Below are 17,602 nucleotides of genomic sequence, written 5' to 3' on the forward strand. Positions count from 1 at the left end.
TCTGCATTCATTTAATCACCAAATCAAATTAGTGGCAAGCAGAATAAATATTGCATTGTACAGTTGTTAGATATCCAGATAGAGAGCTAATCCAATAAAAATCTTTTGCATTTTGCAAGAGTATGGTTCGGTGACTGAGGGAACGTGATATTCATTGATCAATGAAACAACAGCGATATAGGGGTGAGAAAAAGCATCAGACAAGTTGTGTGCACAAGTTCCCGTTACTTTTTCATCTCCAGGATGCCACTTCCAGGGCCTCGCCTCTTCTTTGCACTGCAGATGTTACAAAACTGCACCCCAGGAATCTGAGAGGGAGGAGAGGGGGAAGTTACAGTCAAGACAGTCCTGTCCTGGTCAAAGATCTCTGCTAAAATAAAGACTGGGGAGGAAAATGGTGGGCAGATGTGATGAATGTAACTTGACATTACACAAAGATAAATTATGCAGTTGTGTCAGGGACATGAACAGGGTGAGTGAGAAAGCTATAGATATAGATCAGACCAGGTACTTACTGTTCCTGCAGATGGTAAACATTCTTTGTGAAACATGTGTCTGCAGTGAAACACCACCACGCTAAAGGGCTTGGCCATATCTAAAACACAAATGTAAAGCATGAATGTACGATCAATAAATATCTAACAAAGGCAGTGTGACATATACAGGGAGACTTCACAGAGAGCTCACCTGACGGTAATATTGTAGCATGACACGACTCGCAGATGTTCTCCTCTGAAAAAGAAAACCAACTGTTTTATGTTCGGTTTCAAATAACTTTATCTCTGTTACTTCTGCTTCCACATAAAAAAAGCACCCACCGTCCACCCGGACTCCTCTCATTTGTGTCCGGTGCATTTTCTGGAGCAGAGAGAGGGAGTCAGCCACCAGGATCTTCTTACATCCCTCTCTCAGCAGAATCTTAAGAGATGAGAATACAAAACACATTTCAGGGGAAAAGATTGTTATAAATCACTGATTTAAAGGCAACACGCAGTCATCTCTTTTCCTATGCTGACATAGTCTTACAGTTACAATACCATCACCATAAAATAATTTATTTAACGCAAACAACCAGCCAGTGGCTACATTAGAGATTTAACTGTTCAGATTTCTGAGTTGCTAGAGGGGGCATTGAGGTGGTGAGAACAGCAAGGTAATAACTAAAGACATCTTGCAATGGGATCACACCAGTCGCGACCCCAGCGAATTAAAACGAATGTGGGCCAGGGTGGAAAATGAGGGGGGCATTTTGATGTTAACTGCACCAACAAGAACAACAAGAACAATATTACTAGAGAAAAGCCAGTGGCATTGAAATAATTAATAGTGATTACACAGTGTTTTCAATAGGGATAGCAAAAATACAAGCCATACCTATTGTGGAGGAGGCAGCAGCGAAACCTTTTCGTAACTCCTTTTTTATTGAATAGTAATTTCTCACAATTTGCTGCCTCTAATTTCAATGGCTTTACATCACGTTGGACTTAATTGTCTGTAAAAGATAATCTAAGCCCAAGATACTGACACAGATATTATTAAACCTGCTAGCCGCTTTATTGATTTTACTTGAGTGACAATAATGTAAGATAATCTAAGACAAGCATCTCAAACCTGCAGATTGTAGTCCTGAAGGATTTTGACAAGTGAATCTCTGAGGTTTGGTATCTCCATGCCCTCTTTTATGCGATGGATGAGGAGGATGGGATCCACGTGTGTCCCGATATTATTAAGGAGGCCAGTGATGAATGCTGGAGAGACAAATAAAGAAATAGAATGGAGAGAAAGAGAGGAGTAGGGCAGAGCGATATAATCAATGTTATCGTTTATCGTCTTTCAGTGGAATCATATTGTGATTATATATGAATATATTTTAATATTGTGACACATTTCTGCTGTCTAAATTGATGACAAGCAAATTTTTATTACAAACATAAAATGAGGTATGGTAGTGAATATTTCTGTTGTGTTTGACATCACATCTGACATTACCATTTGGTTCGATGAGATGAACATTCATTTAATTAACATGATTTAATGTGATTTTGCATACATGCAGTGTAGGAAATAAAAAATATATTTTTGGGGCAACTTTTGCCCCCACTCTCTGGGGGGATTTACAAAACTGGGGGGATTTACAAAATGTTGGGTGCAATTAAAAAAAATAGTAATTACCGGTAGTGCATAAATTTGCTAAAGCGTAGTGTGAGCAACAGCGCTGTTTGTGTGAGGGATGCCCCTGGCTAGATTCCTACACTGATATAATGATATACTGTATATATATCCATAGAGAAAAATCCTCATGACTAGAAATTTCCAGTATTTTCCAGCACAGCTCGCCTGCTCAACTGGCAGCACTAATTTCTCCCGTGCCTCGTTGGTCGCCCTCGAGGTCTCTTGCAGACGCAGCTCGGCCTTGTGGGCTGCACAACCCCTCGCCTTATTATATTAGTGAGTGAGATAGTGATTTCAACCATATGGCCGAGCCCTAGAGAGAAGCACAAACAAATGCAGGCAGGGCTTTAGACAGGAGACATACGTGGTTTGTCAATGGAGTAATAGATGAGATCCTCCCACAGCTCGGCGTCATCCTGCTCTTTGGCAAACTCGATGGCCTTGTCCACATCCCCCAGCTCCTCCATGATCATCTGCAGAGCTCGTCGGCAGTTCCCCATCCTGCCTGGAAGCAACATGTCCCATCAGCTTCCTCTATCATTTCAAAGGCACTTAACATTAAGCAAGCGGAAATTAATTAACACTCACTGAGTAGGAAGACCGTCTCCTCCACAAAGTTCCTCTGCTGACAAATCTCAAGAGCCTGAGAGAGACAGAAAGACGGCGAGATAGGAAGTGAGATATGATTTGTAGCTCATGTCGTGTAACTTCTGGGAACTCGGATGTCTCGTTTGATGATGTCCAACCTTTTCCAGCGGGCAGTGGGTGCTATCTCTCAGGAAAGGCAAGAGATTTGGTCGGTCGTACTCGGCATAGAGGCCAATCTGTCTCTCATGGTACTTCTGGCCTTTGTGATGGTCCCGCTTGAACAGTTTGTGGAGGTACTGTAGAGAAAAATGCTTGGCTAAGTGAAAACCTGAATTTATAATATTCAAATGTGAACGCATGGGGGGAAACTAGCCTCAGCTCACCACATGCAGATACTCGGGCCTGTCCCCTAGTTCTTCCACCACTCGGTCCGTCTATAGCAGGGGAGACAGAAGCAGGATCAGTGGACGCCCGGTGTATTTTTACAATATACTTGATGAAAGACCAAGGCGAGCCAGGTACACATACCGATATCTTGTCCTCGTTGTCCAGGAGCATGTCGACAGCTTTCTGACAACATAAGTGAAGAGAAAACATAATTCAGATAGAAATAGACCAGCAGCGTTTCACTAGAGAGATGCAGCAGCGCTATAAAATACTATTACACTCCATATGCAATGATGGATGGCAGTATTATAGACAGATGATTTGATTGCAACAGGAACATCATAAGAATACATTTTCTTTATTTGTCTTTACGAGCACTCACAAAGATATTCAAGAGCTCAAAAGGTTGGTGACACATTTATTAATGGCAGTAGGGAACAGACATTTTGGAGACTTGAAACTTTTGTCAAAGTTTTGACCTCCGTTCCAAGCTCTATGTCAATTATTTGGTTCGGGTGAGCACAGACAGTGTAGGCCTATCTCATTTATTTGACTTTAAAAACCATCTAGCTTATAAAGTGACATGAACAATTTGATATTAACTCATTGAATGCCAAGGACGGACATGTTCGTCATTTCAAATAGTAACGTAGAGTGCCAAGGACGGACATGTTCGTCAATTGCGTTTTTTGACGGTGGGGCGTCGATCAAAGCCTTCTGCCTCTGATGTACAAATATTATAGCTATTGGATGTGTCTAACCTATTTTACAGAACCCTTAGGTGGCGACAGTGCTCTCCACATAACAGAAAGGCAAGGAAAAAACAAAGAAGAAGTCGTTATGGAAACGGAAATCGCATCGCATCCGTATGCATCGATATGCTGAAGCACGTTACTGCAGCTGTGCCTGCAGCAGCCAATCTGCTCTCACAATTGAGCCGCTCCGTGTCGGTTGCGACAGCACATCTGCACATCCACACCGTGGAGTTGTTATTATTCTCAACTGGAAGCATCGTTGCCGGTGACAAACACACGCGGAACGCTGTAAAAAAGCCTGGCTGTTCCGCACCCTTCACTGTGCGCACAGCAAACTCAGCAGAGAGCCACCACAGACAGGAGGAGGAGTGTGCAGTTGAGGCGAGGCGGGGCGGGGCGGGGCGGGGGGGGGGGGGGGGGGGCACGCAGAGCAGCACGCAACACCCAGACAGACCCAGGCAGCAGGACAGGATTGACAAACGCAAGCCAGAATATCCGATACCCACCAGCAGCAAATCAAAACCAGCAAGAAGCTGCAACCAGCAGCGCACGCAGGGGCCAGCGCTGCTGGTTGTAGCTAAAAATACTATTCTGCCAAACAAAATTCCCTGGCCTAAACTGTTTTATTGAAGGAAATTATTTTTGAGGTGTGACTACATTAGAAAAGATTAGCTTCAGAGTCAGTGATGTGCTTGAAATGATTAATTTCACAAAAGGCCAATTATCTCAGCTTCTAGAAAAAAATTGCTTTTTTTGGATGAATCAAGCTATCTTCTCCGGCTCATAACTAAAGAACGGAAAATGGGATCAATAAACTTTTTTTTGCAGATGATAGAATAGAGTCTCATCGTTCTTTGTGCGTGTTCAGTGTTTACATAGTAATATCACACAATATTCTGTGGGCCTCGAGAAATCACTGAAAACGCTCTGAAACTCTGGCACTGGGAGCGTCCGTTCTCCAAAAGTGGCTGGCACTCAATGAGTTAATATACATGTTATATATATATATATACTGTATATATATATATATATATATATATATATATATGTTATACTGTATGTTTTCAGCCCATGTTCAGTAGGGCTGTGAATCTTCACTGGCCTCACGATTCGATTCGATTACGATTCATGTGTCAACGATTCGATTCGATTAAACGATGCATCACGATGCATCGCGATGCATCACGATGCATCTTAAATCGATGCATCACTTTTTTCCGCAATACATGATTTATTTTTTCTCACTTTCTTTTTTCTCACTGTGTGGCTACTTTTAAAATAAAAGTGCATTTGGAATTGCATTGTATTATGATCCATAATTAAAATAAACAACTGCATGTACTTACATTCTTTTTTATTTGATTAAAAAAATAAAAATAAAAAAATAAAAAAATAAAAAAATAATCGATTTTTGATATTTGTTAATCGATGCAGAATCGTGCACGTCCGCATCGCGATGCATCTTATAATCGATTATTTTTGACACCCCTAATGTTCAGTCGTATTACCTCTTTGTCAAAGTCCATGAGGAGTACAATCTTGTCTTCTATGGATGAGAAGAGGTTGTGTTTGTGGATCAGCTGGTAAACATCTTTGTGCCTCAGTCTCAGATAGATCTCCAAGGCTCTGTCATACCGTTGGTCATATGTGTACCTGCAACGGCAAAAACAGGCCAACAACAAATACAATTATTCCAATTTGGTGTTGCTTTACTATGAGGCTAGTTATGTTCAAATTGAGAGATGAGATCTGGAGCAAACAGTCAATTTTAGCAAATTTAATAGGTGCAACAAATAATGACTAACGTTTCGACACTAAACGTGTCTTCCTCAGAGTCAAACCTGAGGTTTGACTCTGAGGAAGACACTCTCCCACCTGTTAGCTCCAGATCTCATCTCTCAATTTGAATCAGTTGTCCCTGGTCTGAGAAGCACGAGTCTGCAACGTTCGTCGGCTGAGGCGCGGATTTCCCCTTTTTTTTTTGCTAGTTATGTTCAAGTCATCTCACTTACAGTTCAGCCAGTGTGGTGAGCAGTGTGCTGTTAGTGGGGTCCCTCTTCAAGTGGTCAGTGACCGCCTGAACAATGGCCATGTTGTTGTAGAGCTCTCCTGGCCATTCGCGGATCAATGTGGCGAAACCCTTTGCAGGAAAACACAGAGAGTCGACCGAACCGTCAGCTGACGTTTATCAAGCGCTGGATTAAACACTGGATCGGTCAGACAACGTCAAGACTACAGTATGTGGGGACAAAGTACCTCATAATCAGGACTATGTGGGGACAAAGTACCTCATAATCTGTTTTGAGAAAGTCGTGCAAGATCATTTCATAGATGGCTGGTCTGAGACGCAAATCCCCTCTGGGCAAATACTGACTGATGGCCTGGGATGGGAGAGAGGCAGAATGTGACGTGGCACAATATTGATGGGAGACTGATACTATTGGTTGAACACTTAAACCATAGCCATCCTGCCCTACCTTCAACTGGCCAATGGTCTTGAACCTGTATACTTCATTCTCCCACAGTTCCATGTTTTTCCCAAGAACCTTTTGACACTTCCTGAATTGGAGAAAAAAAACATGAATCATTCAGATGGAACATAAACAATCATCATGTTTGGATGTTTCGTTGTTGTTGTTGTTTGCAGTGTTAGCGGTGCATCATACTCACTGTTGTATAGTCAATTAAAATAAATTGGAATGTGAATCTGCTATGTAAAGCCTACCTCGCAGCACTGTCATAATCTCCTTTCTCCACTAAGTGATTGATGTAAGCCATTCCAATTTTCTGAACTGCATGCCGCTTAATATTTTTGAAGCTGATCTCTGCGGCCATCAGCGCCTCCTGTGAAAGTTACATCTGCATTAATAGGACATCACATTTTATTCTTCACTTATGAAATCTTTATACAGTAATTGCAGAATGACAAGTGATGATAAGTGACCCTTTGCAGAATTCCTAATTAGTCCAGATGGAATAATTGGTCCACGCGCATAGTGTGGCTTTTTTTCACCACCTGTTTTTATCTTAATCCTTGAAGTGTCTATTTTAAGATTCTGCCAGGTAACGGGCTGAAATAATGTCCCAGGGGGTTCATTTTTAACCCTTTATTACACCTATCTTGAAAATAGCATAACTTTTGAAGTAAACAACATAGAGACAAATTAACACATTTTTCCATATAATTTTGACCCAACGAATTCATTAAAATGGTTATTGTTATAATTCAAGCACATCTTGACTCTATTTCTGGACAAAAACGGCAAAAAGCAGAACATTCTTAGTGGGCCAAAGCCCAAAATTTCACTTATCAGTACGACTCAAGTGGACAAATTCTAATTCAACTGTGAAAAGCGCAAGGTTCCTTGACGTAACCCCGGTTGTATGAATCTCGAGTGAGGTGTCTCACCTATGGGAACGCCCTCCGCGTGATCGACTTATGGAAGCTCCAATTGCACCACGTCTGCGAACCGGCAGACCAATCACCTTACAGGTGATACGGGACGGGCCGGCCCTCTATATAGTGCCGCGGAAGTCATTCCATAAGGCTCTCTTCCACGTACCACAACTTTTGCAAGAAGGGCAGTGTTGTGAGACACCTCACTCGAGATTCATAGAACCGGGGTTACGTCAAGTAACCTTACGTTCCATTTCATCTCTCATTCGGTGTCTCACCTATGGGAGATATGGCCCACTCCCGGATTGCATGCTCCGAAGCTCACCTGACCATAACCTGTGACAGGTTGAATCCCCGATCCCAACCTGTGGACTTCAGCACACAGTTAGCCAGACCCCACACTCAGGACCGAATGAGCCACAGAAGGCTCTGTGACGTCCAGGCGGTAGAACCGCATGAAAGTATGTGGGGATGCCCAGCTGGCGGCAGCACATATGTCCCTCAAAGCGACACCTTGAAAAAGGGCCCATGAGGTGGCCATGTCTCTGGTGGAATGGGCCTGCAGGCCCTCAGGAGGTCTCAGTCCACGGCTCTCGTAAGCCAGGACGATGCCCTCCACCACCCAGTGTGATAGACGCTGGCACGTCAGGGGCCCCCCTTTACGCGGGGGCCCCCAAGATACGAAAAGCTGGCTGCTTTTCCTGTATTCCCCTAGACCTGTCCACATAGAAGCGTAACGCTCTGACTGGACAAAGCAGGTTAAGCCGAGCCTCCTCCTCCCCCGTGAAAGGTGGAGGATGGAAAGCCTGAAGCTCCAGCGTGGCACAGCTATACGCCGAGTCTCTAACTTTAGGCACGAAGGCCGGGTTAGGGCGTAGCACTATCTTCCCCCAGTTCGGGGTGAAGCGTAAGCAAGACTCATGCACGGACAGCGCGTGCAACTCAATTATCTGCTTTGTTGAAGTTAACGCCAGCAGAAGGATAGTCTTAAGAGAGAGGAGCCTTAACCCCACACTCTCCAAAGGTTCAAAGGGCCGGCTAGAGAGTGCCTCCAATATGGTAGGCAAATCCCAAGAAGGAACCAAATGCTTACGAACTGGTTGTAAGTAGCGTGCTCCCTTCATAAACTTCTTGACACGTTTATGCTGTGCAATCTGCATATCTCCTATGTCTAAGTGACAGGCAGAGATAGCGGCCAGATAGACTTTTATGGTGGAGAAAGCTCTGCCCCCATCCTTTAAGTCCTGCAAGAAGCACAGCAGCTCCCGGACAGAACACTGGAACGGAGTAACCGATTTGTCCTCACACCATTTCTCAAATACGCGCCACTTGTTGCCACACAAGGACCGCGTAGAAGGCGCTCTAGCGCTCTGGATAGTTTCGATCACCGCTTGAGGGAGACCCAACTGTTCCAAATTCATCCTTTCACGGGCCAAGCCCATAGAGCCAGCCGCTCGATGTGGGGATGAAACACCTGCCCGTTCGCTTGGGACACTAAGTCCCTGCGTAACGGCAGAGGCCATGGCTGCCCTCGGAGGAGACGTATCAACTCCGGTATCCAGGGTCTGCTCGGCCAATATGGGGCTATCAGTATCAGTGATAGCCGTTGCTCTCTCACCCGGAGCAACACCGGGGAGATGAGGCTGATCGGGGGAAATGCATACAGCAACACGTCTGGCCACTGCTGGGCCAGCGCGTCTATCCCCAGTGACGCACCCGCGCCTCTCATGGAAAAGAATAGCGGACATTGTGTGTTTTCTTTCGATGCGAAGAGATCTACGGATGCTTGAACGAATCTCTCCCACACCTGGTGGCATACCCGGGGGTTGAGTCTCCACTCTCCGTAGAGGAGATTTCCCCTGGAGAGCAGATCCGCCCCGCTGTTCTGGACACCCGGGAGGTGAATCGCTCGCAGTGATAACAGGTGCTCGCTGCTCCACATGATCAGGCTCTGGGCCAGCGTGTGCAACTTCAGGGAGCGAGTGCTCCCTTGGCTGTTTATGTATGCCACCGTTGTCGTGTTGTCTGACCTGACTAACACATGACACTTCCCCAAGAAGGGGAGGAACTGTTTCAGGGCTAGGAAGACCGCTGACAGTTTTTTATGTGAGCCAGACGGAGTTCGGGGGGCCATGTCCCATTGACGGCCCTGCCCTCGAACACCCCCCCCCCCCCCCCGTGAGTGAGGCGTCTGTCATCACAGTCTTTCTCAACACAATCGTCCCCATGGGGACACCGGTGGTAAACACCTCCGGGTCCTGCCATGGACGAAGGGCCGTGAGGCACTCCGGGGAAACCTCCACTAGTCGCCTCAGGTGACGACGCACGTCTAGGCGTAGTGAGGACACCCACCTCTGGAGAGCTCTCATTTTCAGTAAACCCTGAGGCACTACTGAAATGACCAATGCCATGAGCCCCGTCATGCAGAGGCAGACCTGTAACGAAACCGGGCTCCTCCGGTGAAACAGTGCCAGGTGCTGGCCAAAAGTTTCCACCCGTGCTTGTGACAGGAAAGCTCGAAACAAAACAGTGTTTAGCTCGAGTCCTAAATACACAATATTTTGAGTGGGAGACAACACGCTCTTTGCGTGATTGACACTGAACCCCAAGCTGTTTAGCCTGTTCATAAGTGTCTGAGTGTCTCTCTCAGATTCCTCTTTGCTCGGTGCACATAGCAGGAAATCGTCTAGATAGGCCAGCACCCTGATGCCCTTGGCTCGCATCGGGTTCAAGGCTGCCTCCACACATTTGCTGAACACTCTGGGAGCTAGTGATAGCCCAAACGGTAGAGTCTGAAATTCGTAGGCTATGCCTCTGAAGGCGAACCTCCGAAATTTCCTGTGACCCGGGCAGATGCTTATGTGGAAATAAGCATCTTGCAAATCGACTGACGTGAACCAGTCGCCCCGTTGAATCGAGCGGAACAGCACGTTGTGCGTGAGCATCCTGAACTTGTACTTTCGGAGGTGTGAGTTGAGGATACGCAAATCCAGGATAGGACGTAGCGAGCCTCCTTTCTTTGGGATGAGAAAATAACGGGAGTAAAACCCTGTATTTCTCTCCCCCTCCGGTACAATTCGCACTGCGCCCTTGTCTAGGAGAGACGAGATTTCGTCCTCCAGAGCCTGGGCCGCCTCCCCTGTCACCTCCGAGGCTTGCACTCCATTGAAGGAGGGCGGTTTCATCGCAAACTGGAGCCTGTAACCCTTTGTGACAGTGGTCAGAACCCAGGGATTCTTAGGCCACTTCTTTTGCTGGCCCCCACGCTGTTGAGGTTGTGGGGTGCTCGCCGTCTGGGTTTGGGCCCCTTTGGATAGCCGCCGCGTCCCTTCTCGGCCACCGCGGCAAATCCCTCGCGGGTAGGGGACCGCGGGAAGGGGACCGCTTTGCGGGGGAGACAGGTTCAGTGCCTCTCCCTGCTGCTTCCTCATGTCACTCGTTTGTTGCATCGCCAAACAAACCCCTAGCCTTGGTCGGGTCGTAGGGTGAGTTCATTATGGCCTGTTTGTCCATGTGAGATTAAGCCAGAGGGCTCTCTCTCCTGCCACCGCTAGGCCCATGACACGGCCGCAGCCCTGCACCGCTCCCCTGGATGCACTTAGGATGAGGTCGGTGACGACACACATCTCCTTCCAGATAGCGATGTCAGGAGCACCTTTATCAAGCATGAGCCCCATGTCTTGGAAGAGCTCAGCTTGGTAGGCTGCTAGCAGGGTGACAACATTGACAGTACTCACTGATTGTCCTGCTGATCTGTACACTTTCTGGTACATGGACGCTGTGAAGTGGTCCGCTTTGCCTGGGGGGGCTGGGCTAGCCTTGGCCAAGGTAGCCCAAGAGGGGTTGAGGTGGTGCGCGGGGACAGCAGGCAGAAGTTGTTTTGTGGCAGCGGGGCGAGAGGGTAGGACTTTACCACGATGGTAAAAAGGGCTATCCACTCCAGTTTCGTTGCATCCCACTTCATTCACAGGAATAAGAGTCTGTCATGACCTTGCCAGAGGACGTGGAGACCCTGTTCAGGGAAGTCCATGAACAGAAACAGAAAGACTATTCCTGTAGTTCCTCTGGAGGACATGTAAATGGTCTGTACCCACTCAATGTCACATCACACAGAGGACATACTGAATTGTTACAGTGAACAAACGAGTGGAATTGGTGCAGACTGGCAACAGGTTCATCACACTAGACCTGAAGGATGCTTACTTTAAAGTCTCAGTGGTGCAGAGGCACAGGTAACTATTGAACCTTGCCTTTCAAGGGATAGCCTATGTGAACAGCAGACTACCATTTGTCTATTCCCTAGCCCCTGTATCTTTTCCAATTGTCTAAACTTTAATTGCTGTGCCATTGGGAATATGGGTCTCCTTATATCTAAATGAGCTAATCCTCATGGCCACTTTTGAAAGGTGGTGACCAAGCTTTCTATTCTAGCCAAGGTCCTTGAAAGGCTAGTAAATGACCAAATCAAGGATTTCTTGTGTTCAAATGTCATTCTATCCTCTCTTCAATCTGGCTTTAGGAAGCAGCACAGAACAGTGACTGCTGCTGTTAAAGTTGTTATGATGATGATAACGTGATATTGTGGTTGCTTTAGACAAGAAAAATCATTGTGCTGCATTTTTTATTGACCCTGTCTAAAGCATTTGACACCATTGACCATATCTTATCTCAGTGCCTGTTAGATATTGGTCTGTCAGCTCAAGCAACTGGTTGGTTTGCAAATTATCTGTCTAACCGTAAACAGTGTGTGCAGTTTGGTGATCTCTCCTCCAGTATGCTTAATGTCTCTAATGGTGTGCCGCAAGGTTCGGTTTTAGGCCCGACCCTTTTTTATCATTTAGATGAATGTTATTGGGCAAAATATTAAAGCTTCTGTTCATCTTTATGCGGACGATACCATTTTATACTGTTGTGGGAGCACTGTTGCTCTTGCTTTTGAATGTCTGCAGTCTGCTTTTGATGTCTTACAGTCACACCTGTATCACCTCAAATTGGTGTTAAACACAGACAAAACCAAAGCCATGCTTTTTTCTAATAAGAAAAAAGCCCTAGGTACCCCTATTGAGCTTGTGTCTTCTTATAAATACTTAGGCATTTTAATTGATGATGGCTTTTCCTTTTTAAACTTCACATTGATAATCTTCTAAAGAAACTAAGATTGAAACTGGGTTTCTTCTTTAGGAATAAATCTCGTTTCTCCTTTAATGCAAGGAGACGATTGGTTGCTGCCACCTTCTTGCCTCTTTTGGACTATGGTGATGTTCTGGAGGCTACATGAATGCGTCTGCTAATTGTGTCCATCTGCTGGATGCTGTTTATCATGGCGTGCTGAGATTTATAACGGGCTGCAAACCCCTTACACATCACTCTACTCTGTATTCCTTAGCAGGGCTGGACTGGGACCAAAAAAGCTACCTGCCATGTGTCAGACAGGCCCACAATTTCGAATCGGCCCAATTTTTCGAGCTTGCGCTCGCTTCACATGGGTTGAGGATTTACTTATAAAGCCACATGTTATGACCTGGTCTAGGGGTTTTAGGCGTAATGATGTTGCAGCATTGAATAAACGTGCCCAGTGAGAACTCCACGTTTACTTATTAAATAGACATAAGTACAGTACTAAACATAACAACACTGATTTCTTTTAACGCAAATACAAGTGTATTGATTGTTGTCATGTTGGCGTCCCTCCCTACCACTAGGAATCAGTATTGTTATAGGTGAAACTATAAAACTAAACTAAAACCAAACCCAAACCAAACGACACTTGCCTGATGCAAAACCTTCTGTATCACTCACTCACTCTCTCTCTCTCACACACACACACTCTCACACACACACACACACACACACACACACACACACACACACACACACACACACACACACAATTTGACTATTTTGCTCTGTAGGCTACACATTAGCACATACCATTTTAACAAAAACAAGATACAGTATGCAAGAATGGTGTGATAGGCTACATGATAGAACAGACTACATTCAAAACCAACACATTCCCACAGATTTCAGTCCATCTTTATCAGACAACAATTGGGAGGAGACTCTCTCTCCTCCCAATTGTTGTCTGATAAAGATGGAGAGAGAGAGAACGAAAGAGAGCGAGCAAGAGCTGTCCACGTCTTTTTCCTTTGATGTCTCAACGAGCAACAGCTGTTGTCTGCATTCAAACCACGTAACACAAAACTTACTATTTTGTTGTGTCCCTTTGTGCCAATGTGCCTCCAGTCTCTACACTTGTAATTTCCCCCCGTCAAACATGAAGGAAAATGGATGAGGAAGTAGTCCATGTGTGTGAATCTCATTCGAGCTGTCATTGGTTGTCAAGAGTCTCGTTGGCCAGCCTCCTCTCCCTTCTGTCTGGTGGGCTGCAGGAGTTTAGCCCAATCATTCATTATTGACGCCTGAATGGACTGCGGTCACGCCATCCGCACTTTGAGGAAGCGTAGTCGCGCTATCTGCACGTAAAATCCATTGAGCGTCTACTTCGCTCTGCACGTTAAAGAGTGGGTGAGCCCCTCATGGTGCCTTCAGGTACGCCTCGTACACCCAGAAACAGATACTAATGGCCACAGAGCTTGTTGTAAACAGCACAGATAATGTTGATTGGGCCGCTACCGGCCCAATCAAATACATAATACATACTTTTTCACCAACCTGACCGGCCCACTAGCGAGCGGCCCACCGGCCATTGCACCGGTAAGAATACATTGCAGTCCAGCCGTGTTCCTTAGTCAACTGGTCATCTCTCTCCATGCGCAGAACTTTGCACCGATACATTTTCATTTACAAATCCATCCCATGTCTGCTGCCCACTTACTTACTTATCTGCCCATCTATTTCGCAAACAGTCTATACTGTATATAGGCTATAGCCTACGCACCCAGGACTTAATCACTTACTCCATCCTCTCAGTCCGTACTGAGCGTGGTAAAAAGGTGTTCTCCTACTCTGCCCCCTCCACCTGGAACACGCTACAGCAGAGTCTGAAGCTGTCCAGCTTGATCCCCCTTGCTAGTTTTAAATTATTGTTGAGTAAAATGGAGAGTGCCTCCTTGGTTTGCTCCTGTTCACAAGGTTGAATCTCTCCACCTTTGGCACTTTATGGTTTATGTTCATGTTTTTGTTACTGTACTTTACTGATTGTCTTGGCTGCTGATTGTATTTTGTATCTGTTGTATGCTGCTGCTGAACAGGTCGTACTTGTAAATGAGACCTCGGTCTCAATGTGATTTTACCTGTTTAAATAAAGGCTAAATAAAATAAATAGTAAAGGTCCTGAAAATTTAGGATATGTAGGCCTATGAGCCCATAGAAACCAATTACTGTATGGGTGGTTAACTTCATGAGCTAATTACTGTGACTAAAATCCCAGCAATGTCCATCACACCTAAATATCATCTATGGACATATAACTTTTCACAGTTGAATTAGAATTTGCCCACTTGAATGGTACTGATAAGTGAAATTTTGGGCTTTGGCCCACAAAAAATTGCACCCTATGCGTGTGGACCAATTTTTCCATCTGGACTAAATACTCAACACCAATCAACATGAACCTCATATTTCTTCTTTTCAAGGAGCCAGTCAATGTGGTCATCTTGGTCTCGCTCCTTGGCCACAACAATGTCTTTGGGGCTGATAATGTAGAAGAGAGATTCTCCCTCAGAATGTTCTGTTGACGAAAACACACTCAGTGCGCATCAAAGATGACATTTTGATAGTGGAAGCATAACGAAATCAGAGCGCAGTAAAGGTTGCATGGCATTTCCTCGAGGGTGAGTTTTTTTTATAGTCTCACCGAGTCGGTAGTCCCTGCACTCGTTGTCTTGAAAGTTGCGCACGGTCAGCGCATCTGACGAGATTTCCTCACAGCTCTCTGGTAGGGGCTGGATGATGTCGAGACGAGGACGCGTACGGAACTCCTCCTCCTGCTCTCACACACACACACACACACACACACACACACACACACACACACACACACACACACAAACAAAATGAGCTATAAATGTTGCTATTACTGTAGTTGCCCCTTCAATATCAATGCAAACAAGCATCATTACCATATGATCGGCGTTCTCTTTCACAAAGTACAGGGTGACAAGCTGATCGGCCAGCGGTGCCAGGCCACTGATGAAGAACTCGGTCTCAAATGCAGAAACTGTTGGAAAGAGACGCAGAAAGAGATTTATACATGAGGCTTGATGACAAATGGGTCATTACTGAATGCATTCACCGCTGTTGGGTAAAAACTCCCACATTTCCAAAATAGAAACTTGTGTTGTGCTGTGTTTGGTGTCGATATGCTCCTGCACCAGAGACACCAAGACAAACGCCTGTACATTTATGATACATGGCAGATAAAGTGATCGGCATCCTGATGGGTTGTGTATCGAAGACTTGCCTATTTCCACGTAGCGGCTCGGTAGATCTCTCATCTCCGTGGGATTTCGCTCTTTCACAGCACATATCTGAGGAGGAATAAAAACAATTACAGGATGTCTGATAATAAACTGAAGAGATGGTGTGCTTGTAAATATGTCAATTGTAGTCTTGAATACATAAAATTCAATTATACTTATATATCTGTAAAAAAAAACATTCTTTTGGGGGCAGTTTGAAAAAGTAGAGGTAAAGTAGGCAGCGTTATCTCAGCAATCTCCAACCAATCATAATTACATGTAGATATGGGGATGCAGCATGGACATAACTACTGAGGTCAGGGTGTCCCATGCAGCATCTAGAATGTGATGTGACCACGCCCCCACAGTGCTGAGAAATGATTTGAGCAGCCAGATTGACTGTTGTTGAGCTGTTTTATAGTTGTGAATGATTTTTTTAACTCATATTTTGGTGGGTAATTGATGTGATGGTCAGCTGTGATATATTCTATCTATCTATCTATCTATCTATCTATCTATCTATAATTTGAATGTGACTGTAATGCAACAGTGCAGGAAACACTGAAGGAGATTTACTACAGTACATTGTCTACATTTTCTTCTTTCTGAGGATGGCATCATGCCATTAGAGGAACATTATCTATTTATCTTCTTATTGTCCGTGTGCATGTGTCGTGTGAGTGAGCGGAATTTTGTCCGGCTGCAGCTCTGCCGTTTTAGGTGCGATCGGGCTGAAACTTTCAGGGGTTGTAAAGAGCACCCGTGTGGGTGACCTGACGGAGCCGGATTTTTTTATTAGGCGATTGCCCTGATTACCTAATGATGTGATGTCATCAGTGATGTCAGTGATGATGTCATCCTTCCTGGCTGAGGCTAATAAATTCAGTGACTATGTCATCAGTGATGACGTCATCAGTGTCATGTGTCAGGTTCCAGAGCAGGGGAGCCTAACTCACAGGGGGGTCCCCACGGGTCGGCTAGTATCTTATATTATATAATTTGAGAAGTGTCTGTGTGCGTGCGTGTGAACAGAAATTCGTCCGGCCACGGCTGTGCCGCTTTACGTGCGATTAGGCTGAAACTTTCAGGGATTGTAAGATTACATCAGCGATGATGTCAAGACAGACACACACACACACACACACACAGCCTATGTCTATGTAAGTTCATTTCTCAGACATCCAGGTACTTCCTGCTGCATTTGCAACTGATGAGATGGTGTTTGGATAAACACCGAAACATCTTGTTTTACATAGTTTTTTAGTCCAGTGTTTTTAAAAATAAATTATTTGTAAAAAATATGGCCTATGTAGAAAGAAGAGCGAACCTTAATGGAAGTGCCCCAGCCAACAATGAGCGTGGTGTTGTCCTTCCAGCAGAGGCTGCATGGGTACATGTCTGGCCTCAGGCTGACGTTGTCCCGCAGCACGTTGGTAATCCGCTGTTTCGTGCTGATGTCATAGATTTTAACTCCCTGACAGAAACCAGGAGGAATAAATCATTATCACATTTACATACTGTACATGCACTCTACAGTCAATATTGTGCGTCCAAACCAGCACAGATTATTGGTACTCTAACAAAATAAACAAGTATTTTTGCAAGTGTGGCTGTCACAGGACTCTTACCACATTGTTGGCCCAGGCGATGAGGTTCACTCTCCACTCGATATTGGTGATGTTGCCCTCACCCTCGTGTAGGACAGACGTCTTCCAGCGACTCAACCAGTTCCTTTCATACAGCAGCAGCTTAAGGAGGGAACAATAAAAACGTTTAACACAGCACAGCATCTAAATTAACCTATCTAAGAGTGCATCAGGTTCTATCAGCAAATACTGGCGAGGACCGCAGCAGTGCAGTCCTCACCAGTAGAGGGCAGT

General features: G+C 45.2%; 1 protein-coding gene across 3 annotated transcripts in view; it reads right to left on the minus strand.

The window, feature by feature from the left end:
- The window catches only part of vps41 (VPS41 subunit of HOPS complex), a 43,761-nt gene continuing 26,159 nt past the window's right edge, over nucleotides 1–17,602 (minus strand). For 2 of the 3 annotated variants that reach the window (XM_083653675.1, XM_083653677.1), the window contains exons 8-28: nucleotides 17,351–17,470; nucleotides 17,050–17,196; nucleotides 15,725–15,791; nucleotides 15,384–15,481; nucleotides 15,119–15,251; nucleotides 14,877–14,992; nucleotides 6,628–6,746; nucleotides 6,380–6,461; nucleotides 6,191–6,283; nucleotides 5,915–6,042; nucleotides 5,411–5,555; nucleotides 3,289–3,330; nucleotides 3,144–3,194; nucleotides 2,919–3,056; nucleotides 2,761–2,815; nucleotides 2,537–2,677; nucleotides 1,612–1,748; nucleotides 819–918; nucleotides 688–732; nucleotides 516–595; nucleotides 1–308 (exon numbers count right to left, since the gene is read on the minus strand). In XM_083653675.1, coding sequence (XP_083509801.1) covers nucleotides 225–308; nucleotides 516–595; nucleotides 688–732; nucleotides 819–918; nucleotides 1,612–1,748; nucleotides 2,537–2,677; nucleotides 2,761–2,815; nucleotides 2,919–3,056; nucleotides 3,144–3,194; nucleotides 3,289–3,330; nucleotides 5,411–5,555; nucleotides 5,915–6,042; nucleotides 6,191–6,283; nucleotides 6,380–6,461; nucleotides 6,628–6,746; nucleotides 14,877–14,992; nucleotides 15,119–15,251; nucleotides 15,384–15,481; nucleotides 15,725–15,791; nucleotides 17,050–17,196; nucleotides 17,351–17,470 — 2,121 coding nt within the window. In that variant the 3' untranslated portion in view covers nucleotides 1–224. The remainder of the gene's footprint in view (nucleotides 309–515; nucleotides 596–687; nucleotides 733–818; nucleotides 919–1,611; nucleotides 1,749–2,536; nucleotides 2,678–2,760; nucleotides 2,816–2,918; nucleotides 3,057–3,143; nucleotides 3,195–3,288; nucleotides 3,331–5,410; nucleotides 5,556–5,914; nucleotides 6,043–6,190; nucleotides 6,284–6,379; nucleotides 6,462–6,627; nucleotides 6,747–14,876; nucleotides 14,993–15,118; nucleotides 15,252–15,383; nucleotides 15,482–15,724; nucleotides 15,792–17,049; nucleotides 17,197–17,350; nucleotides 17,471–17,602) is intronic. The other variant, XM_083653676.1, reaches the window with a different exon arrangement.

This window comes from Poromitra crassiceps, assembly GCF_964638095.1.
Source record: "Poromitra crassiceps genome assembly, chromosome: 2".
Classification (NCBI taxonomy): domain Eukaryota; kingdom Metazoa; phylum Chordata; class Actinopteri; order Beryciformes; family Melamphaidae; genus Poromitra; species Poromitra crassiceps.